Below are 27,631 nucleotides of genomic sequence, written 5' to 3' on the forward strand. Positions count from 1 at the left end.
TTCGGGTAGGAATCATACACATAACTTGCTACCCAGTTCTTTAAATTGGAGATGCCGGGGGATTGAACCTGAAACCTTCTGCATGCAAAGCTGAGGCTCTTTTATTGAGCCAACTGTACATTGAGAGCAAGTTAATTCATGCACTTTCCTCCTCGCCAGCTCAACCCAGCATCATCAGTAAAAATATTTGGAAATAGTGACCAAGCATAAAACAAGTTTACTTTTTTCCACACTAGTAGTTTATTTGCACAAATGATCAGATATAAAGTATCACTGAGGTAGACTTGAGTCTATTGTAACCAGGGATGACAAAAAGGAGATGAGTAATATCCAGGCCCGGAATGGAGGAGAAGGAAATTCGTGTTGGGAAACATACACCCTCCTTGCACCAGCCTCAACCACCTGCATCTAGACATGGACCCAATAGTGCCATTTCACAGAAGCTGGTAAAACGGGCTCTCGTATTTATACATGTTTTCTTAAACAACTGCTGGAAGCTCTGCATTTTTCTCCTTACTACTCTCACATATATGTCACTCTCATAGACTTGTTTGTTGGAATTGCTCACTAGCATGGGACCCTACAGGGGTGATCTTATTTAATGGGTTTGTGTGCCCATCCAAGCACCAGGCTATTGTGCTGGTGTTACGAGGACAGTCGTGGGTGCAGACGCTGCACACATACGCCAGTTCCTTTCAGATGTTTGGTTAGTAAGCGCTCATCACTCTGTTCACCATCTGGTAACTCTAGGCCAGGGATTGGCAACCTTTTTGGCCTGAGAACCCCCCCCCCCTTCCAAAAAATACACTGTCAACCTGTGAAGATGATGATGTTCCAGCCAGCAAAGGGAAGGCTGGAAGAGTTCAAAGTCATACTTAGCCAGGCATGCTAGAAGCAAGCTGAGCCCCAGCCCTTCTGACAACAGCTCAGGCTCACCCCTGACCTGGCCAGCAGCTACACGTGCCATGCCCATAAAGCCATGCCCGCAAGTCATGCTCACTGCCTTCTCTCACATGGCCAGCCCCAACAGCACCACCAGTCCCTCGGGCACCGAGAGCAGTATGGTCCAACAGGCCTGCCCTGTTCTGGCCTCTGTCATGGCTACCAAAGGTCTGTTCTCAGTAGCAGGGAGATGGGCAGCACTGTTTGTAACTGACACATGTTCCAAGGTGGACAAGATTGGCACAGATTTTGCCAGAGGAGCATGGTTGCAGCCTTCTGCCATACAGCTGCGCCATTTCAGTGTGTAGATTAATCGAGACAATTGTTTGCTGCTTGTCAGAAGGAACGCTGCTCTGCACCCATGTCTGACAAATCTGGAGGCCAACAAACATCTCTTTGCTGCCTCAGACTCCCTTTACTCTCTGGACTGCTTGGAGTCACAAAGCCTGCTTCCTTCTACTGGGAGCTGCGTTCAGGTTTCATACACCAAGCATTCATGCTATAACCAGGAAGGGGAGAGGGGAGATGCCCACAGCTCTTACTGCATAAAACCAAGAAGCTGACATGCCTGCTGTACCCTGCCCCATAGAACCCTCTTGGGCAGCAGGAGCACATTCTAAAGCCTGTGTGATGCATTGGGTACTCCATAGGCCAAGAAGGAACATTCTCACGCCTTCACATGCTGCATTGTTACCATTCCCCAAAGCAAGCTGGATACCTCCTGATAGCCTCTACACAGCAAAGGACTAGGAAACTATGCGTAGCAAGCCCTGAAATTAGTCAGGACCCTCTCTCGGGGGATATCTTCTGGCTGCTTGGACCAGCTGGGTCTTTTAGCTTCAGTGAAAGAACCAATAGACAGAGGTATGGTAATTACACTCAGAGCCTGAGCATCAGCAAGACGGCCGCTGTTGTTTGCCATCCGGGGCCTGCTGTCTCCTCCTCTGCGCCACGTCTTTCATCTTAAGGGGTGTGCAGCATGAAGGGTTTTTGGCGGAATGCTTCAAAGAAAGAGAAGACCCCTCTCTTGCGAGTACTGGTAGCACTGCCGGCTTTCTGTAGGGCAGGAAACGGGCACCCCGGTGAATCTACTGACACTGTCCTTTTCATCTTCAGGATGGAACGGGAGCTACTTTTCGGTCTCATCCGTGACGTGGAGGCAACTAAGCATTTCTGGTACTGGACCTTCCAAAGAAACAAAGTGGTGGAGCAAGGTGAATTCGCAGTAATAGAATTCTACATCTGGACATTAACTTAGGGGAGGAAGAACTGGACATGTTCCATTCTTCAATACTGTTAATATTGCAATGACAAAAAATGTTCACTATTATGCCACCTTATTATTTGGAAGGGGGCTGGGAGAGTGGTTCAGCAAGTTATATAACAGAGGTCGCCAAACTGTGGCTCTCCTGATGTCCAAGGACTACAATTACCATGAGCCTCTGCCAGCATGGGACAGGAGCTCATGGTAATTGTAGTCCATGAACTTCTGGAGAGCCAGACAGAGTCTGCACTTACTTTGTTTATTCCATTGTCAATCCTTTGAATTCAGATCGATTTGAACTCTGATCTTCCTCTTCCCCCCCTCCCCATTGAAACAGGAAAGTGTTCTGCACATGGTTAGGGTAGTTCAGAAGGGGGGGGAAGCCAAGCCTCTTTCTTTCTTTTCTTGAAGGGTGGGGAGAGGAGCCAAGCAGGGAGCCTCTTTCTTTTCTTGGAGGGGGGGGAGAGAATCGAAGAAGGCAGTGGAGGGAGAAAAAATCCAAGACCAACAGAAGTTGAGAGAAATTAAGGCAAGCTTGTCACATGGCCACCTTTGGCCAATCAGGGCGTCTCTACCACGGAGGTTCAGAACAGCCTGCTTTCTCAATCCGAATCTTGAAATATTGAGCATTAAAAGCACTCTAAGATATCGCACAATAAAGGTAGGGTCACTCCGGAGCAATCCTTCTTGCTGCAGAAGGAAAATTTAAATCGCCCAAAATCAAAACGGAAATCACATTCTGTGTAGACGGCAGGGACTGAATCAACCTGGATTTGGAATAAAAGCTCCATGCAGCTTATACCCCAGTTTGGCCACCCCATTATAGATGCATCACAGGCCTTGTCTAACCAGCAGAGGGATAATGAACACACAGTTAAAAGAGTGGGGCTAAGGGAGAGGAGAGACCTTGATAGAGTATAATGTGGTGCTGTCCACCTTCTAAAGCAAAATAATTTTCTCCGGGAGAAGTGGAATAAGCGTTTTCAATAAATAAATAATGAACACATTGTTTATGTAGTTAGAAGCCAGCTGTAATTCCAGATGTCTAGTCCCCACCTCGAGTCTGGGAACGACCCCATAATGGATGAGCATATGCCAATGTGATATCCTATACATCTGATTTTGGAAAAAGCTATCTCCAGATTGAGAACTAATAGGAGCAATCCCTGAAGAAGAAGGGAAAGCAGGTGAATGAAATACCTAGGATCCTGTTCTGATTGTCAAAAGTAATTTGAAAACTAAAGTTTTGGAAAATAAATATAATTGGACATAAATGGATTTGGAACTATTTATTCACAGCCTCAGATTTCCTTGAGTTTCTGTGCTGATCCCACCTGGAGGTTGGCGACCCCATCTAAACATGAAAGGCAGCAGCAGCACCATTTCCCTTTCCCCATCCAATTACTTGCATTGCCTGCTTTGTAAGCCAGCCTGCTTCCTGGGCTGTGTCACGGTGCCTACTTTTCTGAGTTGCCAAATGCAGGTCTCTCTGTCCATCCTGCTTTGCTTATACCTTCGGATCCCAAATGTCTGCTCTGCCTTTCCATCTATCAAGGGAGGTCTGTGGCTTTTCAGTAGTAAGTCGATCTGATTTGCATGCAGAGTTCAGTCCTTGCCATCTTCAGGTATATAATCAGGTGGCAGGTGATGTGCAAGGCTTTGACCTGAGGCCCTGGAGAGCCACTGTGGGTCAGAGTAGACCAGCCTTTCTCAACTTTTTTACCGCTGAGAACCCCTGAAACATTATTCAGGCTTTGAGAAACCCGACAAGTGGTGCAGTTGTGCAGAATATGGTTGAGAAGCATCACTGTATACATGCCCACCTGGGGCTCCTCCCACCCATCATTGGTCATTTTTGGGGGGAGGGGTGTCGACCATGGTCATATCACCCAATTAATATTGAACAAATTTCTAAATATAGAAACCCTTCCAGGGCAGTCAAGAAACCCCATAATTTCATAGTTTCATGGAGCCCAGGGTGAGAAAGTTAAACCCTTGGTGTAGCTCTCCTTAGCAGGGCACTATCAAGGTTGGACTCTGAACAAGGTAGATTCTGTGACTGCCAAATGCCTCACTATGCAAGTGAGAATTTTAATTGCACTTTTTCGTATCTACTGGAATTTGGCAGGGAGGATCTTTTGGATGAAGAGTAAAATCCCTGAGAATTTCATCTCAGTTGGTGTGTATGGGGGTAGTGACCACTAGAAATATGATCTGCTTTTAAAATTAAATTGCCTGTGAAAGGGGAATCCTGTGTCTTATCTACCTGCAATGTGGCAGGTAGGATCCAATAAAGGAAGCAATACAATCCATGAAAATTCCATCCAGAAAAGGAATTTTCCATTTTAAAAAATGGAACAAATATACAAAGTCTCAACATGTTGGTCTGAAATAGCAGAACAAAGTCAGAGCCCAGGGGCACCTTGAAGACCAATCATATTTTATTCTGGGTATAAACTTCCATGTGTCAAAGTGTGCATGCACACAAAAGCTTATCCCTTGAATAAAACTTCGTTGGTCTTAATGGTGCCACTGGGAAAAACATATAAAGAAAATGATTTATTTCTTAAAATTAGAGTGAACAAAATGTTTACATGCACTGTTGATATACAGAGCGTGGCAGTAGCTGGAGCATGAACACACCTAATGTTTTTGTCTTGCTGTTTCTTTGCTGGCATAAACCTGCCTTTCTGTCTGCGTGGTAGACTGTCATATGTGGGGGACAGGGATGCCACCCTCCAGGTGGGACCTGGGAATCCCCTGGAATTACACCTCATCTCCAGACTAAAGAGATCAGTTCCCCTGGGGGGAAAAATGGCTGTTCTGGAGCGTGGATACCATAGCATTATAACTTGCTGAGGTCCCTCCATGTCTCAAACCCCGCCCACTCCCAGCTCCAAAGTCTCCAGGTGATTCCCAACCCAGAGCTGGCAACCCTAGCAAGGAAGAGGCACCATCAGTGTTTATAACAGAATAGTGAGCATCTTTGCTGATCTGTAGCCCCAGCTTTTAATCCCTTGGAAACAGTGGAGGGGCATGAGCTGTAATCTTACGGGGACTTGGACTGGTCCAGGATCACAAGTAAAAGAGTGGACTCCAAGACCCCCCAAGAGGACATCTATGTCAGATAACCTGGAGATGGGGAATACAAACAAAACCTTTCGCGAAATCCTGAGGAACTGTGGCACTTACCATGCACGCTGCCTGAACTGCTTCCGAGATCATGCCTGCATCTGGCTCACACCAAAAGGCCGTGCACTGGAAACGCTGCTGGCCCAAGTCTGTGATGAGCGCAAATGTGTGGGCATCTTTCCCGATCCCGATAAAAGTCACATAGCGAACCTGGCATCCCCAAAGGCAAGCATCCTCTTCATCCTCCGCCTCAAAAGAGCCCAAAATATCCAGTCAAGTCAAGAGGAAAGCACCCAGAACCTCTTGTCACATTTCACTTCAGTCCTCTTTTAAACAAACTGCATTCCCAAACGGTATGTGACCTGCCAGAACCATCTATCTGCATATCTTTATGCTCCATTTGCAACATGCCTATCTGTAATTTACCAGATTAAAAGGAGGCAACAGTAACCATCATGTCTCTTGGTAGCATCCAACACTTTCAGAGCATGACCTTTAGCATGCTGGCAGGGGCTCATGGGAATTGTAGTCCATAGACATCTGGAGAGCCACAGTTTGGCCACCCCTGCTTTAGTGTCTGATGAACTGAGGAACTGTGTGAGCACACACATAGTTCAGAAATGAGCTAGAGAGAGGGAATCTGCAGTCCTTGGGTTTACAGTCCACTTATCAATCTAAAATGAAGATCAGAGCCATGGCATGTGCAGTTGGGCTGCCTCAGATGTGCTCCATCCTTTGGACAGAGGGGAAACAGCTGGAATGGCCATCATTACAAGGAACCTTACCTCAGTCTGCTCTGCTTGCATCACTGAATCTGAAACACTGAGGACAGATGGAATCCACTGTTCACGGCCACGGCTGCCCATCAAGTCTTCGATGGCATTGTTTAGCACATCCATCCCTGAGGAAAGCATTCAAAGAAGAAGTGTGTGAGCGAGAGCTCTCCTCAACCCGAGCTCTGGAATCCAAGACAGGATCCAGCTACAGGGATTGCCTACTTTCATGGGTTCCTCTCGGAATAATCCCTTTCAGATGCTGAAGAGCCAACATGGTTCTGACGACTCTACATCCATTTGTGTGTGGAAATTGTGGCACAGGAGATCTCAAGGGCTGTGCTGTCTCAGCAGTGTCCTGACCACTGAGGTGGGAGAAGAGATGGATTCCTTCATCACTCAGATGAAAAATGATCACCAGCATTGCGGTGTAGCCCAGTTTGATGTTGGCAGTGCTGCTCGGCAAAACAGGCACAGAGGAACTTCCAGTGTAAAGTGACTGACTGGGATGTAAAGGTGGGCACCCTTATGGTCCACTGAGGTTCTCGCACAGTTGGATAGCAAATGATACGGAAAACCTTGCTAAGCCTCAGTAAGTCCAGGTCTTGTCAGTACAGGATAGGAGACCCTTTTCTTTAATGCAATGGTTCTCAACCTGGGGGTCAGGACCCCTTTGAGGGTCGAATGACTCTTTCACAGGGGTCACAGCAGGGCAAGCAGCTTGGCCGGGGGGGAGCCATCTACACAACAGCCTTGCAGGGTAGATCAAGATAGAGCGTTCATCTGTCTGAAGCAGCGGAAAAGAGCGAGATCGGCATGGTGGGACAAGAGGCAGAACTGAACTGAGAAACCCCAGGAAAAAAACAATTTATATACAATCACGAACAATGGATCTTCATGCCATTGGTGAGTTTCAGTTTAATTTCTGTGAAAGAACACTTGCATAATTTCATGGTTGGGGTCACCGCAACATTAGGAACTGTATTAAAGGGTCGCGGCATTAGGAAAGTCGAGAACCACTTCCTCAGTGGAAACAAAGGCCAGGATAATATTGGGTTATGTCTCTGTGATGGACAGGGTTGGTTCTGCCTTTCCCTAAGAGTGACCAATGAGAGCTGAGAGAATGTTGGGGAAAGACAGCTGGAAAACACCAGTTACAAGAGCAGTTGGGAGTTGGCAGCTGGAGAGCTGAGAGGGAAAAGATGTCTGAACTCAGTGAAGGTGAGGTGAGGATAAGCTGAAAGCAAGCTGACTAAAAAGAGTCCAGTTGTAAGAATCCGCAGCAGAAATGGCCTGACCTATTTGTACCCCTGAAACAGAGTGACAGAGAGGTGAAGAGGCTGGAAAGTGATGCTGACAGGGGCTCATGGTAATTGTAGTCTATGAACATCTGGAGAGCCACAGTTTGACCAGTCCTATTCTAGCTGAACAGAGCAACCAGCTTTGTATAGTGGTTAAGAGCGGCGGCTTCTAATCTGGCAAGCCATTCCCCCCCCACACACACGCACACATACACTCCTCTTCTAAATACAGGCAGCTGGGTGACCTTAGGCTACTCACAGTCCTGTTAGAGCTGTTCAAACAGAGGAGTTGCTCAGAATTCTCTCAGCCCCACCTACCTCACAGGGTGTCTCCTATGAGGAGAGGAAGGGAAGGCGATTGTAAGCCACTTCAGGAAGTGAAAAGCAGGGTATATAAACCAACTCTTTTTCAATATTGAAATGAGCTAATATTTGTACCACCCTCATTTGTGGAACCACAGAGTAATCTGTCACACAAACAGAATTCAGCAAGAATTACCTACCCATAGCTTTGGACACTGGTAAGGTGCCAATATACAAAGCTTCGTATTTCTGGACGGACTCTCCCACGGCATCCAGGACGTCAACTGCCAGGGGCAAGAGAAAGTATTTCACATTTAACAACATTCCAAAGATATCATAATAAGTGTATGCAGCATTAAGCTATCTGATTTTCCACATTATACAGTTCCTTACAGGTTACGACAAGCAGGGCCGTTTGCTGTACTAAGGCCCAGGAATAATCCTCCCAGTTCTGCTGCAGTGGGAGAAATGGAGAGGGATTTGTGTTATTTAAGAGCCTGGTACCTTGCAGAGGTAAGTCATCCGGTGTTACGGGTTCCAGTGTGACAGATCGAGTGAGGCTGTTACTTGCTACGGCCCGCTCAGCCATAATCTGCAACACAAAGCAAAGCTGTTACAGAGTAGCGACTGATGTCTAAACTCAGGGTGATGGGGGCAAGCCCAGGAAACAGTCCTCCCGATCCAGAAGAGAGTCATGAACCCTGGCAGGGAGTCACTTGCTGTCCCAAGAACACGGTCAGCAACTAGACTGCCGGCAGGATGCTCCCCTGCTTTCAATACATGTGCCGGTTGAAGCTGTGTGCTGCCTGAACCTATGCCTCTTTACTCAGAAGAGTCCCACATAGTTTGACTGGAAGTGTGCATAAGACTGCGGCCACCTTTGCAGCTTTGGACTATAAGAAAAAAGGATAGAAATCCAGCTTATTCAGAGCTGCAAGGACAACAGGAGTCTAAGGGATTCTTTCAGGTCACTAGCCACACACACCAAGACTACAACACAAGGCTGTGGCTGTGGAAAAGAGCAAGAGGCCAGGAGCACCTGAAAGCCTAACAAGACTGGTGGCAGGGCAGGTGCTTCCGTGAGTCACAGCTCACTCCTTCTGATGCGTCATGTGATAAGCCTCTTCTTCCCTCCAACGTACGTGTGAAGTATGGAGGCCTACCTTGGAGCACATTTCATGCAGCGCCTTGGCAATGGCCTTGGCAGGCACGTTGCAGTGGAAGACGTGGCACTTCAGCATGCACGTGTCCTTGTCACTGGCCACGAACGCAAAATCCCTGCCAGGAGAAGGAAGCCCAGTGAGTGAGGGCAAGGCACAGAGCACGAGTCATTTGTGCCAGAAGAAAAGTGGGCCTCACCTGTCCCTTAGTCGAGCGTAGCATGTGAGGAAAGAAAAGACTGGTTAATGCAGAGCCGCAGAAGGGACTGCTTTGTGGTGGGCCCACAGCTTCACACAGAGGCTGAGCACCATGCTTTTTGCCACTTGGAGAGAGAAAGACAGCAGGTGGGCCTTGCCTCCCCACCGCTGCATCTCACGGGGCCTGTCGCTCAGCGCTCCATGGGAGCCTGCTCTGGGAATGTAGCTCTGGCAGCACATGGACTCACCTGCCGTTGTTGCAGCCTACCCCCCAGACACGGATGTTGATGATGGGCTGGCTGTGGAGGAGGCTGTGGTCTAGTGGGTCTACCAAGCTCATGGTGTCCTTCTTCAGGATCATCACCACATTCTGGCCCTGGAAGGGGAGACGAGAAGACTGTGAAGGAGGCAACAAAAAAGGCCTCCCAGAAAGCTTCCCCCACACCCTTCCCCCTCACATGGGAAAGGCCTGGGATGGGTATGATAATATTATTCTGTTTTCATAACCAGCCCTTCCCCGGATGCTGCAGGGTGGGTAACAATAGGTTTTAAAACAATTGATACTGATTTATATAAAAGTAATCAGAAATCAGATTACATTTAGGCTTTAAAATCTGTAAAAGCTGCTTCCTCTTCCGTTAAGTTTGTATCCTGAGGGTGCAAACAGTGTTGGAAGTTTTCCTCTGTGCAGATTTCAGGCAGGAAGGTGAGCATCTATTTGGTCTTATTCCCTGACCTTGTCCATAGGCCTGGCAAAACAGCTCCATTTTACAGGCCCTGCGGTCCAGGAGGGCCCTGATCTCATTAAAGTCCAGGAGGGCCCTGATCTCATTTGACAGAATGTTCCGCCAGGCCAGCGCCGGGAACAAAAAGACTCTGGCCCTGCACCAGGCTAGTTTAACTTCTTCGGGGCCTGGCACCCCTAGGCTTTGACTACTGGATCTTACTGCTCCTTGGGGGGACATAATGGGAATAGACAGTCCCAGATGTTAGCCCCAGGCCTTTCCCAACCACTTAGTGGTAGAAGGAAGGGAGTCTCTGTGAATGGGCTGGAAGGGCAGGAATGGAGGCACCCAACAAGACATTCTTGTCTCCACGCTGGGAGAGAGCCCGCCAATCCAGGAGAGGAATGACTCCAGTTAAGAACGTGGCCAGAAGGCAGGGATCTGACAGGCCCCAAGCTACAGCCCCCACAGCCCACCCCGGCCCTTAGCACTCACCTCCCCCCATCTGTCTGCAGGGTTCCAGCTCTCACACTTGCTCTGGGAGAGTTGCTGGATGCAGTTATTCACCGCAATGCTGCTTTTGCCTGGGGCCAGATCCTCCTCCGGAATCTCCACCCAGCCTAAGGAGCGCACAACGAAGCACTGGCAAGAGAGAGACGCAACAGTTGCTGTAACACACATTCCAAAGGCCATGCCCCCCCCACACACACCCATAGAATCATAGAATAATAGAGTTGGAAAGTACCACATGGGTCATCTAGTCCACCCCCCTACACTATGCAATCCCAACCCTATCGCTCATCCACTGTCACCTGCCACCCCCTTGAACCTTCACAGAATCAGCCTCTCCTTCAGATGGTTATATAGCCTCTGTTTAAAAAATTCCAAAGATGGAGAACCCACCACCTTCCAAGGAAGCCTGTTCCACTGAGAAACCGCTCTAACTGTCAGGAACTTACTCCTGATATTTAGATGGAATTTCTTTTGAATTAATTTCATCCCATTCGTTCTGGTCCGTCCCTCTGGGGCAAGAGAGAACAATTCTGCTCCATCCTCCATAGGGCATACTTTTAAATACTTGATGGTTATCAGATCCCCTCCCAGTCGTCTCCTCTCTAGGCTAAACAGACTCTCTAGGCTAAACTCCTCCAACCTGTCTTCATATGTCTTGGTCTCCAAACCCCTCACCATCTTTGTTGCCCTCCCACTGCTCCTTCATCAGCCATTCTCCCCTATCCCTTTCCCACACAGAGTGGGAATTTCGACTGGTGTACAGAGCAAGTGCAGTGAAATCCTCTCTGACCACCAGCAAGTAGTGTAGGGACAAGATCTTTATTTATTTATTTAAACTTTTATTCCGCCTGCTCCTGGCACATTCAGGGTGGATCACAACACAAATAAAATGACATACCATTTTAAAATACAATATACAATCTAATTTAGACTAAAATGTCCAGTATAAATCTGTAAACTGCTCCTGCGGAGCGGTAGTAATAAAATGCTAAGGGCAATTTGGGAGGAGAAAGAGCAGGCCCTATCCGAGATAAAAACTGAGAGGGCCCAATTAGGAGCCGCGAAGCGACTCCTGATTGGGCCTTCTGAGTATCAATCTAGGGCCAAGCGGGAGCTGGCTGGGGAGTCACCGCTCCGAGGAAGAAGCCTTCCCCGATGGTAAGTCCGCCGGCTGGCTTCCCCTTGCCCTCAGGAAAGGAGCATGGACGATGCGTCTAAGACGCGGCGTCCCTGCTCCTTTCCTGCCCCGGGGGGGCCGCGGTAGGGGGGGCCGCGGTAAACGGGGGCCTTCTCCCAGGCCCAGGAACAGCCTCGCCCCAGGTCGTGGCCCCAGGTCCAGGTTGGGTGGGCGGGTGGGTGGGGAATTGTAGTCCATGGACATTTGGAGGGCCACAGTTTGACAACCCCTAGCCTAGACCCTTCGCTGGCTGCCTTCTTCCAGCCCCAGGTCCTGGCCGGGTGGGCGGGTGGCCGGCTGCCTTCTCCTGGCCTCAGGAACAGCCTTGCCGCATCGCAGACACAGCCAGGCTATTCCTGGGCCTGCCTTATGGCCCTGCCCGCTAGCTCCTGCTGTATTTTTCTTACATTGGGCTTAAATTCTAGTTAAGATATAATACTGCTTCTAAAAGTCTCATCATGGGATTGGAGGGGAGGGGGGCATGACGTAATCCTCCCAAAGTAGACTGGAGATGCAGACAGAGAAGCCTACGAGACCCGACCTTTGGCTATTAAGCTTCAAGCGTAGGCCTGGCAGAACAGTGCTGCCTTCCAAGCCATGCAGAACTGTCTAAGGTCCCACAGAGGTCTGATCCCATTTGGCAAAGCGTTCCATCAGCCCTGGATTTGATTCAGGCCAATTTGACCTCTTTAGAGCAAGGGATCCTAAGTATATTTTGCCCATTGAGGTTGTAATGGAAGAGGGTGTAATGGAAGAGACAATCCCAAAGCTAAAAGGGCCCCAGAATGTTTAGAAGAAGAGTTTTTTATACCTCACTTTTCTCTACCTGAAGTCTCAAAGCAGCTTACAATAGCCTTCCCTTTCCTTTCCCCACCACATTCACCCTGTGAGGTAGGTGGCGCTGAGAGAGCCTCAATATTACTGCTCGGGCAGAACAGCTTTATCAGGACTGTGGTGAGCCCAAGGTCATCCAGCTGGCTTCATGTGGAGGAGGAGCGGGGAATCAATCCTAGCTCGCCAGAAGAGAACTCCGCACTCCTAACCACTACACCAATCTGGCTCTCTTGTTCCTGTTCCAGGTAGAATAGACCAGTGACAGAGATCTTTTCTTTCTGCCTTTCTGCTGTGCCACAGTGCTTTGATTAGTGGACATACATGGCTTGTTTAATTTGCTGCAACCCTGTTAATACATTGGACCCTTTTCTGCTTTTCAGAATAGAATTTCATAATGAACTTTAACTGCTGCCCCACTTTAACTGACTCCAGCCAAACTGCTTTGGGGGGCATTTTAAGTCTGAATTTTCTGCCACTATTTCACTTCTGTGAATTGTAGAGATCTAGGAGACAGTTTGCCAAAGACAAGCCAGTAAAACAGTATTGATGGAAATGGTTGATCCCTCTCTTACGCTAACGTTCAAATTCTTCAGTAGGAGTAATTTGACTGAAGGGAGGAAGGAATTAATTAGAAGTTGCATTCCAGAGCCTTACTTCAGTGTAAACCAGGGGTAGTCAAACTGCGGCCCTCCAGATGTCCATGGACTACAATTCCCAGAAGCCCCTGCCAGCATTCGCTGGCAGGGGCTCCTGGGAATTGTAGTCCATGGACATCTGGAGGGCCGCAGTTTGATTACCCCTGGTGTAAACCTTTGTTTCTTCACTCTGAATTTACAAGATTATCATATTGCGTTCCTTAGTCCCACTATTTTTGTCTTATGTAGGATTCAAGTACTGAATTGTTGTTGTTGTTGTTATTTTTTAAATTCATTACCCATCACTCCCGAGACCGGCTTGCGGTGGGTTCCAATTTTCCATGCTAAAAGCCCCAATAAAATCCCATTAAAAGAATCCAAGGGCACAAAAACATACAAAAACATCAACAACAAACCCAACAACATGGCGATAGTCCTTAATCTCCCGTCCCCCCAATAATAAAACATCTAATAAAAGGAATGGGAAGAGGGGGACATAATTAACAGATGGTGTTAACTGGTTGCCTAGCGCCGGGAGAGCCCTAATCAGATCTGCCTCAGCACCCCAGCCTCAACCATAGACCTGGTGGAAGAGCTCCCATTTTGCAGGCCCTGTGGAACACGAATAGCTCCCGCAGGGCCTGCAGTTCCACCAGGTAGGGGCCAGGACCGAGAAGACCGTGGCCCTGGTCAAGGCCAGGCGAACTTCACTGGAGCAAAGATGTTGAATTCAGCGGAGTTAAAGTAACTCTGGTTATGCTAATTTGTTTTCTCCAAAATAGAATAGCTCCATTATTTTTAAGATGATCTAGCTACAGGGGACAGAAGCAAGGCTTCTGATTGGCTGCAAGGATTTTTTAAAATGTTGCTTTGGCAGGAGCTGCCACCACAACACAAAAATCTTCACTGTGTGACTGAAGGGATGGTTGAGGCAGCCATTTTGTAGCTATGCCCACCACAATGTGTCAGAATCCCAAAGGTACCTCGCACGTTCAAAAAGGTTGGGGACCTCTGCACTATCTTCCCCCAAGGAAAGGCTTTACGTATGCTGCCCTCATCCCCCTTGTGCCGAAGCAAGGGGCTTCCTCAGTCAAACCAGAGTTCTGAGCCAAATTCCACCTGTGCCCCACCCCTCACTTGACTGTACCTTGGATCCTGGCTCTGTGCTGACCTGATGGTGCTCCTCCCCAGGCCATGCCAGTGATGTCCTGTAAGCAGGAGACAAGCAGAGCAGGTCAGTGACAAAACAGAGCTTCTGAGCCAACCCTGGTGAACTTCCCTTCATCTCCACAGTGAAGGCAGAACAACAGTCATAAGTCCAATGGCCTTCTCAGGTCTCCAGCTGCATTCACAGTCCCTACTGGGCCTGGCCGAAAATACATTATTTCTGATCAGATGTGAGCCACTAGATGACATGCTCAGCCTAGACCAGGGGTAGTCAAACTGCGGCCCTCCAGATGTCCATGGACTACAATTCCCAGGAGCCCCTGCCAGCTGGCAGGGGCTCCTGGGAATTGTAGTCCATGGACATCTGGAGGGCCGCAGTTTGACTACCCCTGGCCCTAGACCCTTCACCCCCACTGGAAAGCCACAGAAATCTGATTCTGTTTTGGTTTTTTATATTCATTCAAATGAAACGTGACATCTGCATTTGGCCCAGCGGCACGTACAGCCGATCCTACCTTCTGGGAAGCGATGCCATCGGACTGGGGATGAGTCTCTCCATTGTCACACGGTTTACTTTAGCATCCTGCCGGTCCTGAGGCGGGGGGGGGAAGCTGGCAGGGGCTCATGGGAATTGTAGTCCATGGACATCTGGAGGGCCGCAGTTTGACTACCCCTGGCCCTAGACCCTTCACTCCCACTGGAAAGCCACAGAAATCTGATTCTGTTTTGGTTTTTTATATTCATTCAAATGAAACGTGACATCTGCATTTGGCCCAGCGGCACGTACAGCCGATCCTACCTTCTGGGAAGCGATGCCATCGGACTGGGGATGAGTCTCTCCATTGTCACACGGTTTACTTTAGCATCCTGCCGGTCCTGAGGCGGGGGGGAAGCTGGCAGGGGCTCATGGGAATTGTAGTCCATGGACATCTGGAGGGCCGCAGTTTGACTACCCCTGGCCCTAGACCCTTCACCCCCACTGGAAAGCCACAGAAATCTGATTCTGTTTTGGTTTTTTATATTCATTCAAATGAAACGTGACATCTGCATTTGGCCCAGCGGCACGTACAGCCGATCCTACCTTCTGGGAAGCGATGCCATCGGACTGGGGATGGGTCTCTCCATTGTCACACGGTTTACTTTAGCATCCTGGCGGTCCTGAGGCGGGGGGGAAAGCTTATGAGAATTCTGCCCTTGAAGTGGACTTGGAAACCATATGGCACCCTATCTGGGGGGCCGAGCAGGACGTTTTGTGGAGATTCATAGAATACACCTGGTTCCCCACAAGACAGGTGGTGACCATGCCGCTGATTCCTCCCACAAACCCATGCTGCAGGTGGGTCTTAATCACAGATCTCAGAGAGCAGGAGAATCTCAAGCAGCAGAAACAATAGATTTTTTTCCCTGAGTCGTAGGAATGCTACTGGCAAACAGAGGCTGGATCAGGAACCCTGTATAAGGCTGCTTTCTAAGCTCACATGGAGGCTCCTCCTCCTCCTCACATTATTGGGTAGCTTATGTAAAGAATTCTTTGAAGTCTTTATTTACGGTCATTTAGACCAAAATTTTAGATGCACTACTATACAATAGCAGGATGTAAAGAATTGTATCTGCTCATAGTGGAGCGGAGAAGCAATTCAAAAATGGGTTCAAAAAGCAATTCAAAAATGGGTTCAAAAAAGCAGCCAGAATCTATACTGTTTTCTTCTAGGCAGCAAATTCTTTGAAGAATTACAAGTAAATGGACAGAGCCAAGTCTTAATAAACAGCCACTGGGTCCCCCCGTGGATGAGCTGATCTTGCTGCAATAGATAAAATCGTTACAGAAAATCAATAGTCCTTAGCATTTTTTACATTTAACTTACTTTGGGCACTTAACAGCTGGCCTCATCTGATGCTGACTAATGTTGCTGTCCCAAAAATATTTACTTGGAAGCACTATTTTTTAAAAAATCACATTGTTCATTTTAAATGCCCAGGAAATAAAACATTCAGCCTAAGTCTCCTCACTTAACTTTTCTCTCGGTTGAATTGGGGGATGCAATCCTTGGCCTAGGAGAACAAGCAATCTTGGGCTGGCTTTGATTTGGCAACGCCATCCTGAATAGTGGTACACCATTGAAGTAAATGGGCTTAGACAAGTGTAACATTGCTTTAGATGCTACTGTGCTCAAGCACCCACATGCATGCATGCTCCCACCCAAATGCATGCCCTCTGAGTGACATCATCAGCCTTTAGAGTCAACTTTGAAAATAATGTATTTGTTGCCCTGCAGGACTCAGATCACACAGAAACATTCAAAGATAAAAAATGCTGAATCCACACTTACTATCCATTGGCACATAGCACATAGAATTTTTTTAAGCAACCAGATAACATAGAGACAACCCTAACTATGAAGAGAGAGAGCCCTTATGGGTTATCTACATTTTTATCATTGATCACACAGGTGGAACTGAAAACATGCAAAAGGCTTTACCGTTTCTAAGGATGTAGCATCCCCATTGGATGCCAAACCAGCGGTGCATGATGGGTGTTGCCACTGGGTGGTGCCCGTGGGCACATGCCAGTAGTAGGTCCCTGAGGAATCGCGTATTTTCCTCCATCCTGGTGGAAGGTCAGGATCTGCCTCTAGATTCTGGTCATTCCATAGGTTATCTAAAGATAGCAGAGTGAGATGTCACGGACATAATGTCATACTTGTGTACCACTGATATATTTGCCCAATCACTCCTCTGACTCAGTACTGAAAATCCCATGTGGGCAGTCCCACATTTTGGTTCCTTCTAGTTTGAGAACTGGCCAGAGATGGCTGGTTTCTGGCCCATTTCCAGGGGAACAGTGCTGACAAGCCCCTGTTCACATGTTTATTGTTCTCATGATTTTGCCATGTAATTTTTCTTTGACCTGTCTTCATGGTCGTCTTGTGATGTTCCATTGACCTGTTTTTTTACCTTACTTTAATTGTGTAGTAAGGTTTGTTTGTTTTTTTAATTAGAAGGCCTCTTGTAGAGAGTGCTTTATTATCTTGACCGTTCTTGTGTTTTGTTAGGAATGCTTACAGTATCTATGTGTGTTTTTGCATGAAAATTTGGGCTTGGGAAATGGCAGGGCCTGGTACATTATGTAACGCACCAAGATTCAAACTGGGGGAAGGGATCACCAGGGAAGCATAAAGGTATGCTTGTAAGATTGCTTTTCAGTTTCAGCAAGGAAAAGCCTTGCTTCTGTTCACCATTCTTAAGAAACTTCTTGTCAATGACAAGTTTGATTATTGGGAACTTGACAGAGGCTTGACAAGTACTCAGTGACTAGTTGCTTCAAACTGGGATTTCCATTGGGCTAGTACTCTCTTGCCCTCCTACTCTTTTATCGTCAGTATTTATATTTTGTGCAATAAATTTAACTGCATATTTGTAGCTGCTGTGTTGGGAGACAGATACAGCTGAGCCGAATGCTAGCTTTTCAGGCAGGGACATCTGCAGGGAAACTCCTGATTATTTGGAGACTTGGGTGTAGTCTGCACTGATCTTTTATTCCAGTCCCAGGTCAATTCAGCCCCTGTCATCTCCACTGAATGCGATTTCCATTTTGATTTTGTCCAATTTAAAATTTCCCTTTGCAACAAGCATGATTGATCCAGAGTGACCCTACCTTTATCCTGCAATATTTAGGAGTAGAAATAACCCTCAATATTTTCAGAATCAGATTGAGAAAGCATGAGAAACCATGTGGATCTTCAGCTGCTTCTCATTTGTTGCTGAAGCTCCATGGTAGAGAAGCCCTGATTGGCCAAGCTGTAAGCTTTTTTAAAAGGGGAAGCCCTAATTTTCTCTTAACTTAAGCTCTAGAAGCCCTAACTTTTGTGGGTAGAGATTTGCCTCGTGGGTATTTTTCTCCCTCCTCTGCTCCCCCCCCCCCGCTTCAAGAAAAGAAAGAAAGAGGCTCCTGGTGTGCTTGGCTCCCTCCTCCCCGTCTGAGGGTTAGATGCCCTCCCTCTTCCCTGTTTCCCCTCTCTTAGAAGAACAACCATGACCAAGCAATCAGAGGGTCTACTTTGTACACTGAAGGTTCCTGGCTCAGTCTCCAGGTAAAAGGAATGGGTGCTGGGAAAGACCTCTCTATGCCCAAAATCCAGGAGGCCCAATACTCATGGGGGGGGGGAGGGTAACTGTAATCACTCATAACCATTCGCCCAGTCAGAATGCTGCTTCCCAACCACAGTGAAGAAGGTACAGGATCTCCTTTGCTGGGAGGTAAACATTGAGTTGAGAGCGGGCAAGGGGAGGAAGGGTGAAGTGGTCACTCCCTGGCTGTCTTCCTCTTCTCATAGATGCTCCTCAGTTTTCAACAGTCAGGAGACAGTTTGTACTCTTCCCGTGTACTGTCTGTTCTAGCTCTCAGACTCCCCGGACCCGACTGCAAATAATCCATCATTTGTGCCCCATAATCATCCGCTGTCCCATGCATCAAGAGGCATTCATCAGCCAAACACTTCTTGAACACTCATTGCACACTGGGCACCATACACCCTGACAAAATGAAGGATGGACAATCTACCTTACGTGGACAAGAGGGAGAGGTTTTATCGTTTTAACATGGAGAAATCTTGAGGATTATAATGAGCATGGCCCCGGTGAGGAAGGCAGGACCTTTTTTCCCTAGGAAATCCTTGGGCATAGGCCCAGCGACCCATCCAGGTGCTCCGGCTGAGGGGGGGCCAGGTGCAGGGCTGTGACTGTAACCATATCTGCACCAGTGCACACAGCTAAAAATAGCCAGAGGTCAGCATGCCCCTTCCGCTTGACTTCCCTGTTGATTCTTCCCACTCAGAGGAAGCGGGAGGGGAACGCGCCATCCCCTGCATTTCAATTCCATATGACAGGCCCTGCTGCCTCTGCTTGCCCATCCTTTGGAACAGGTCAACGGGTTGCCAGAAGCAGCAGCAACAGCACAGGAGAGGACACCTGCCCAAGGCATTGAGTGCAGAGAGGTGCCAATGCACAGGCATAGCTTTGAGGTCCTCTCCTGACTGTCTGCCTGCCCTCAAGAAGCCTGTGCCCAAGGCAGTGAGCGGAGTGAGCAGTTTACGCCAGAGGCTAAGGACTATCCTCCCGGAGGGCCACTCTGTGTCCCGTCTGCCCTGCTCCAAAGCACTCTTCACAGGGTCTTTCTCCAGCTGGGAGCGAGATGCTGTGCTCAAGAGCTAACCAACACAGTCAGCTGCTGGCTGCAAACAATAGGAGGCTGTCGCTCTGCAGAAAGTGGCCTCTGGGTCACAGCAGTTGAGTGGGCAACAGCTGCCATCTGGACAGAAACCAGAGCCTGAGGCAGGCAAGCCAATGATCCAGGGGCACAAACTGAGCAACACTACTCAAGTCAGTAGAGTGGAAAGACCTCTCCTAAGTGCTGGCAGGCTTGGTTTGACTGGCTCCCCACCAGGCCATCCAAATTAGGAGCTGGGATTTGTTGCCTCCCCACCACAGGCCTAGAATGAATGGAGCAGGGGTAGACAAACTGCGGCCCTCTAGATGTCCATGGACTACAATTCCCATGAGCCCCTGCCAGCGAATGCTGGCAGGGGCTCATGGGAATTGTCGTCCATGGACATCTGGAGGGCCGCAATTTGACTACCCCTGGAATGGAGTCTAAAGTAGCTAGTCAGCACAAAGAAGGAGAAGAAGAGCTGTGATTTTTGTACCCCACTTTGTACCCCACTTTGTACCCCACTTTTTACTATCTGGAGTCTCAAAACGTCTTAGAAACACCTTCCCTTCCTCTCCCTACAACAGACACCCTGAAGTAGGTGGAGCTGAGAGAGCTCTGAGAGAATTGTGACTGGCCCAAGGTCACCCTGCTAGCTACATGTAGAGGAGAAGTAGGGAATCAAACTTAGTTCTCCAGATTAGAAGCCACCACTCTTAACCACTCCACCAATGAGGACTGAACCCCATTTAATTAGGCCTGACAATGCAACATCTCAGAAGTGCCTGTGCATCCTGGCCTCTTTAGGAGGTCCTCTCATGATGCCTGTCTTTTGGAAGCATCAGCAGGACCTGCACCCATGTCTGGGAGAAGAAGGCTGTTGTTTTTCCCAAGCAACTTGTGCAGGGGGCTGGCTGATATAGTTGGACTGCCTACCCTTCCATCACGTGGCAAAAGGGGGATCTGTTTAAATATCCATCTGCAGGGCGTCTGAGCATGGCTGTGGGGTTGTGCTCCCGCCTGTTCATTCCCATGCGCAGAACTTTCTCTGTGACCAGGGTCCAGGCACCTATGATGGCTGCCTTTAAGTATTTGAAAGGTTGTCACTTAGCAGAGGGCAGGGAAAGGTTCCTGTTAGCAGCAGAGGACAGGACCTGGAGTAATTAGTTTAAACTATGTGAAGAACAATAGCAGCTAGATACCACCAAAGATTAATTCAAGGTATGAGCTTTCGAGTGCAAGCACTCTTCTTTGCACTCGAAAGCTCATGCCTTGAATAAATCTTTGTTGGTCTTAAAGGTGCTACTGGACTCTGATTTTGTTGTGCTACTTCAGACCAACATGGCTATCCATTTGAAGCTAGATATCAGTTTCACAGTCCGAGTAGCTCAGCAGTGGAATGGGCTGCCTAAGGAGGTGGGGAGTTCCCCCTCACTGGTGGTCTTGAAGCAGCAGCTGGACAGAGACTTCTCATGAATGCTTTAGGACAGTGGTCCTAAAAGTGGGACTGGGACTGGTCCGTGGATCAGTCAGTACCAGGCCACGGCTCCTCCTTGTCCTCCTCCCCGGCTGCTACTTCGGGGGCTGCCCTGCCACTTTGTGGCCGGCTCACCTCTGGTGATCTCTAGCATCCGCCATGGCGGGGCTCCCCCTCAGCATGGCATTGCGCAGCTGCTGCTGGCAGCACCCACCAGCGGGCGTCAGGAAGTCAGGGGCGCTGGCGGGAAAGCAAGTGGAGCAGGGGCTCAGGCGGCGATGGCAACGTCCCTCGGCAAAAGACTATCCCCCCCCCACCACAGGCTTCAGTAAAATTGCCAAGTGTTGACCGGTCCCTGGTGATAAAAAGGTTGGGGACCACTGCTATAGGCTGATCCTGCATTGAGCAGAGAGTGGGACTAGATGTCCTGAATGGCCCCTTCCAACTCTAGGATTGTATGATTCTAGCCACTAAGCAAGTAGCCCCTGCTCAAGGGATTCTCCTGATGCAAAGAGAGAAAGAGAGACTAGGTACAGCCTGTCCTCTTTGTGTTATCTATGTGCCAAAATCACAGTTCACACTGAAGATGCACAGAGGTTTGCTCCCTCAGAGGTTTGCTCCCAAGCCCTGCCTCTTCTCCAACCTTCTGTTTCAGATGATGTATGAATGAGCCCCAGAATCTCAAAGGGGGGCAGGGGAGAACAGCCTTGATGTTGTGATCATTCTAAGCTCTGAGGAGACCCATTTCAGATCACGTGGACACCCTCCATCCAGCAGGAACCACTCATCTCCAGAGCCCCCCCCCTGTCATTTTTTGAATTACACAGAACGACATCGTAACCTTCCTCCTCTCCTCTCCACTACCACAAACCACTAAACAATCGTGCTCTTGCCAACTCTGAGGATTTAATCAAGGAAATGCAGCTTCCACAGATGGGATTAATCTGGCGCGAAGCAGGCTGCAGCTCAGGACACGTTCCCCCTTCCCTCCTCCCCTCCCAGTTCGGTCCCTGCTGCCAAATGCCTTCAGGATTCAGGAGCCGAGAAGCCAGGAACTCTCCTTTCATTTGTCATTTGGAAATAACTGGAAAGGTCTCCCGCTCTGAGAAGAGGAAGCAGATGGGCATCCAAAAAAAGATGGAGAATTCTTGGTAGGTGGGTGGGAGAAGGGCTTGATTTCGTTAGCAATTTGTTACCTTTCCTAAAACCCCGCCACCTTCACAACGCAGGACCTACTTAGCTTGTGCTGCCAGGAGGCTGAATCACCAACGCTTGCCCCATTAACTCCCCCAAGTGTGACAGGCTGCGGAGGTGGTACGGCCCACCCAATGGTGGGAGCACCACGATCCACGTTGCTGCCTCTCATTAAGGCCTTAACATCTGCCAAGATTTTCCTACGATGGAGCAGCATCAGGGGAGAGACAAAGGCAGCAAAGAACAGGGGCAGGCAGTGATTCCGGAGCCCAGTCCCAAGCGAGGTCCCTCTCGGCCCATGTGAGGTGGGCAGGATCCCCTGTCATTGGAAGCCAGCTGCCTCGGCTCTGGATGGGGGGAGAGCAGATGCCAGTAGCAGCCCGGTCTTCTGCTTTGCTTCCTCTATGGCAGGGGTAGCCAAACGGTGGCCCTCAAGATGTCTGTGGACTGCAATTCCCATGAACCCCTGCCAGTGCATGGGAATTGTAGTCCATGGACATCCGGAGAGCCACAGTTTGGCCGCCCCTGTGCCAGACCATCACAAAAACAATGGAGGTACTCTGCCTTGGGGAAAACAATCTAGTCTAACCAGAGTTAAGACTATGCTCCCTAGTGACTTGTATGTATGTTTGGGACCTCCAAGGCCCCTGATATACCTCATAGTTGAGAATGGTCCTAAGTGTGAAAGGCACAATCCAGATAAGACCTTTTGTCAGGAGAGTAAAAGCCCTTAGGCCACAGTTTTTGCTAGCTCTGTAGTGTGGCTATAGGTGCCCTCAGGCCCCCATCAGCATCCCGTGGAGTTATTCTTCCAACAGCACCACATTTTCCACGGGTTTGACTCTGACATCCTTGGATAAAGCAGCTTTGCACTCTGCCACCTTCAACTGGCTAGTAATCCCTGGCCCAAAAGAAGCTCACTTGACCTCACCAGGGCCAGAGCCAGCTGGTGGAACGAGCTCCTAGAGGAGATCAGGGTCCTAACAGAACTAAAACAGTTCCTCAGGGCCTGCAAAACAGAGCTCTTCTGACAGGTATTTGGTTGAGGTCAACCGGAACCAGTAACACCACTGGGCCCCTGAACCTCCCTCCTTGAAATCCATCTATCTGAACTGAACCATGGACCTGTTTGATTGCTGTTCTGTTAAATAATTATTCTCTGTTGTTGTTGTTGTTGTTGTTGTTGTTGTTGTTGTTGTTGTTGTTGTTGTTACTATTGCTGTATTTTACTTGACACAAACCCGAGTTCCTTACCAGGAGTGGTCTTAGCTAATGGAGCAACAGGAATTGTTCTTTATGTTCCATGTGAACCACCCTGAACCTCAGGGGAGAGCGGTATACAAATACAATAAGATCAATAAATCTGTTACTTTCCAGTCCCCTTCAGGTGGAGGCTACTAGGCCCCTTGTACAAGAGCAACAGATCCATCTTCCCATAGCAGGAGATCCTTCAAGGCCTGGTTAAAGCATTTAACCATCCCATGTATGATAAACAGAGGCAAATATTTGGTGCATGTTCAGCATTTTATGCAGTTTATTTCATTCAAGATGTTTTGAAAGGTGTGGGTTAGTCCTACATCTGATGAACTAAATCTTTGCATTTATGCTGACATAATTTTGATTTGTCACTGGATTTCAGTATTTAATTTTGCTTGTCCTGTTAGTATTTCCCATGGCTGGAATCCAACAATATTGATGAAGCTAAAATATAGCTTCTATTGCATGGTGATCAGTGTTTGGGGGAGATCAATGCAATAGGGCATTGACTCAGGGCAACAGAAAGAAATCCTGAACATCCTGGAAAAGAGAAGGGGAAATATTCACAGGATTGGCCTTGAGTTGTACTATTTATGGTTCAGATATCCCACAAGTTGGTGCCTGTAGACCATGACCATTGTGTAATAGCCGTTTTCAGCACCTACCAGTGACTGGTAAAATTCCTCCAGGATCTCACCAAGATCCTGTGTGCTTTTCATGGTTCTCCTTTCAGTCTCTGCAGTATCTCTGTGGAGCTGGTTCAAGGCTTGATCTGTCTCCTACATAACCTTAAATATAACATCTTGGTTCTCATGTTCCCTAGGCACTGGGGTTTGAGTTTCCCCCTTGTCTCTCCCACTTGTTGACCCATGTGGGTACTCCCCGTTCTCCATGCTCTCTCATTTCCAGGTACACATGAAACTACCTTATACTGAATTGGACTCTTGGTCCATCAAAGTCAATATTGTCTACTCAGACTAGCAGCGACTCTCCAAGGTTGTTTACACCCCCTACTGCCAGATCTTTTAACAGGAGATCGCGGGAATTGAACCTGGGACCTTCTGCAATCTAAGCAAATGCTGTACCATTGAGCCACAGCCCCCCACCCCTTGGCTCAGCTGTCTCAACCATGCATTATTTTCTAGCAAACTGATGGCCTCTTTCAGTGTTTCTGGCTTATTGTGCATCACCCAGACTCAGGTTGGATCAATGCAATCCAAAACAGCTAGCACCATCTTCCTGGCTCAGGATCTCTGTCACTGGTTCAAAACCCTTTAGGAGGAGTTCACAAGTTGTTCAAGAGAAGCTGCCCGTCCAAAACTGAAATGTGGACAATATATTTCCTTAGTGACCTCACTGCAGCCAGGTATTTCCTTCTGGAGTTCAGCATGGTCTTCTCAATCCCATCCCAGCTAGGTTTGGAACAGCCCTGGCAACACCAAACTAAAAGGTGGCCAGAATCCAGCCCCTGCTGCACAGGAGGCTACCAACCTGCTCGACAATCCTCTCAAAACATCCAGGAAGGCATTCTCCCTCTGTCACTCCCCCTGACTGCTTCAGCAAGGAGCTGATCCCTTTATGGCATTGTCTGCCCTAGACTGCCACCTACTCACCCAGGGGTCACTCCTGGTGTTAGAGCAGCCACTGGGCCAGGGCCTCTGCATCCCCCCACACAAGACATGCCCAGACACAGAAATCCAGGCCTCTCTTTGCTCCATCCATGCTCCAGTGGAGGGGCTGTGCTCCACCGTGGCCCTTCCCCTCTGTGCCCTGCTGCCCTACTCAGGAGCACGCCTGGCTGTGGAAGGGCCAAAATGCACAAGTCCTGCCAACCTCATTGCCTTTGGGTGGGTCCTGTTCCCTCCAGCATCCTGGAAATTGGCTCGCCACCTCTCTCACAGCCACTGATGTGAAGATCTGTCGTGACTGATCTGGTTGCCTGGGCAACAGGCACCACCTTCACACTACTGTGCCAGAGCTCCAAGCCTCAGTGTGAAGCCCATAGACTGTTCAGGTCACCCTCTGCCCCTCCCCGAGATTGGGGGGAGGGGATGTATCAGCTCTCTGCACCCTGGAGGCTATTTTGCAAGTGGATGGAAAGGAGCCTTGGGCATCATTCCCAGGGCCGAGATCTTCAGCGTTTCCCTGGGTGCTCCCTTTCCTGTCCCAGCTTGAATTCAGCTGGTCACCAAATCCCAGGCCCTCTGCTTAGTCAGAGAACTGGTCAGACTTCCTTCATATCATAATATCATAGAGTGGGAAGGGGCCATACAGGCTATCCAGCCCAACCCCCTGCTCAAAGCAGGAGCAGCCTAAAGCATCCTTGATAAGTATCTGTGCAGTCAGCGCTGGTAAAAGGAAACAGATGGACACCAAAAAAAAAAAACCCTGGGAAATGGTTTGTGGGTGGAGGGTGGGTAAAAGACCCGATTTTCTTAGCAATTAGTTCCCTTCCATAGAACCCCACCATCTTCACAAGGCAGAAATATAAGCTTGTACTGCCAGCAGGCTGACTCACCAAAGCCCACCCCACTAGCTAGAATAATCGAGTTGGAAGGGACCACACAGGCCATCTAGTCCAGCCCCCTGCTCAATGCAGGATCAGCCTCAAGCATCCAGGAGAAGGATCTGTCCAGCTGCTGGTTGAAGACTGTCCTTGAGGGGGAGCTCCCCACTTCCTTAGGCAGCCCATTCCACTGATGGACTACTCTGTGAAAAAATGTTTCCTGATATCTAGCCGGTACTGTTCTCCACCTAGTTTATACCCACTACTGCAGGCCCTGCCCTCCTCCAAGTGACAACCTTTCAGATATCTGAAGAGAGCCATCCTGCCCCCTCTCAACCTCCTCTTCTCCAGGCTGAACATTCCCAAGTCCCTCAGCCTTTCCCCAAAGGACTTGGTCCCCAGGTCTCAGGTCATCCTCGTCGCTCCCCTCTGCACCCTCCCAATCTTGTCCACGTCCTTTCTGAAGCGCCTCAGAGTGGTCTTGAGAAGACATTTCACTCCCTGCCCAATGTCACTCACCTGCTTCAATGGCCAGTGGCAATGCAGTGACTGGAGTGGGCAAACCAGAAGGGAAGGCCGCCAGGATCTAAGCAAGAATATAAGGATCCCATCTCCATTTCCAGAAAGAGTGGCTCAGCTGCATCCCCCTGAGCTCTTTCTGGCGGTTTCCAGCAGCCTGATCTCAGGGGTTCTTTCTGCCAATGCCCATCCCAGCAAATCAATACCCCAAGAATCCAGCGGTGGGCTGTTCCAGGCCTGGCCAAAGGAACCTACTTGGGCATCAACCCCACGGAAGTGGGTGGGAAGAGCCCGGCAGCCATCCCAGACTTGCCTCGCTCTTCTTCGGAGGGCTCTAAAGCCTTTAAAAAGTTTAATGGCGAAAGGAGAGAGGCTCCCCAGGGCCAGCATTGGGCACGGGTGGCCCTCCTCACCCTCCCCTCCTCAATTCAAGTTGGGAGCCGTGTTGGTCTGAAGTGTTGGTCTTAAAGGGGCTGCTGGACTCTGTTTTTGTTGTGGTCCCCTCCTAAATGCCAAGGAAGCCCCCCCCCCCCGCAGCCTTTCAGCACCAGGGACAGGAGCCCGAAGGAAGAGGCTGGCTGGAGCTGACCCCCAGCTGGAGAGTCGCACCGAAAGCTCTTTCCAACAGGGCGGACTGCTCTGCAATTCAAAGCGCAATCCTAAAGGGGGCTGCCTGCCTGGGAGTGAGCGCCATGGAACAGATTCGGCTGCCTCGCTGCGCTCCCACCGCCAGAGCTTGCGCGGCATCCCCAACAAGCAGCAAGACCGGGGGTGGGGGGGGCTTTCACCCTCTCCTTGCCGGCCGGCTGTGCCCCCCCCCTCCTTGCCGGCCGGCTGTGCCCCCCCCCCCTCCCGACCCTTCCTGCCATTCGCACGCGCGGCTCCCGGGTCCCCAGACCCCCGGGGGGGGGGGAGACGCTCCCCAGGAGCGAGAGAAAGCCCAGTTGCCACCCCCCCGCCGAGGGCGGCGCTCACCGTCGCAGTTGACCAGGATGATGGCCAGCATGTAGTCCTTGCCCAGCATGGCCCCGGCAGCGCGAGGGAGGGAGGGACGCAGGCAGGCAGGCCGGCCGGCCGCAGGGACGCTCTGCTCGGCAGCCGGCGCCGGAGGGCGGGGCGGGGCGCAGGCAGGAGGGGCCCGGCGGGCGGCGCGCACAGCCCTTCTCCCCCGCCTCGTCTCGGCCCGGCCTGACCCCGCGCGGCCCCCGGCCAGGAGCCGCTGCTCTCCGCATCCCCGGCGGGACGGCGGGGCTGGGGGCGTCACACGCTAACCGCTGCCGACCACCAGCCCCTCCGGCAGTCCCAGCGAGCCCTCCCCGGGGGTCCTTCAGCCAGGCCTGCCTCGAGG

The 27,631-nt window shown here is 49.7% G+C and overlaps 1 protein-coding gene across 2 annotated transcripts; it reads right to left on the reverse strand.

Annotated features, from left to right (window-relative positions):
• Nucleotides 1–216: 216 nt before the first annotated feature.
• On the reverse strand, nt 217–27,518 carry APBB3 (amyloid beta precursor protein binding family B member 3). 2 transcript variants are annotated; one of them, XM_077310080.1, is made up of 12 exons: nt 27,259–27,518; nt 16,605–16,783; nt 15,206–15,282; nt 14,105–14,165; nt 10,294–10,440; nt 9,322–9,449; nt 8,879–8,993; nt 8,220–8,307; nt 7,916–7,999; nt 6,124–6,239; nt 5,399–5,587; nt 217–2,127 (listed from the first exon to the last, which is right to left on the reverse strand). In XM_077310080.1, exons 1-12 carry the CDS (start codon nt 27,305–27,307, stop codon nt 1,906–1,908), a joined length of 1,455 nt encoding a protein of 484 aa, XP_077166195.1. In that variant the 5' UTR covers nt 27,308–27,518; the 3' UTR covers nt 217–1,905. The 2 variants fall into 2 exon arrangements, with proteins under 2 accessions (XP_077166195.1, XP_077166196.1); XM_077310081.1 differs by lacking the exons at nt 15,206–15,282; nt 16,605–16,783; nt 27,259–27,518 and adding an exon at nt 14,640–14,740.
• Nucleotides 27,519–27,631: the final 113 nt, after the last annotated feature.

This window comes from Paroedura picta, chromosome 14 (genome assembly GCF_049243985.1).
Source record: "Paroedura picta isolate Pp20150507F chromosome 14, Ppicta_v3.0, whole genome shotgun sequence".
In the NCBI taxonomy this organism is placed as follows: Eukaryota; Metazoa; Chordata; class Lepidosauria; order Squamata; family Gekkonidae; genus Paroedura; species Paroedura picta.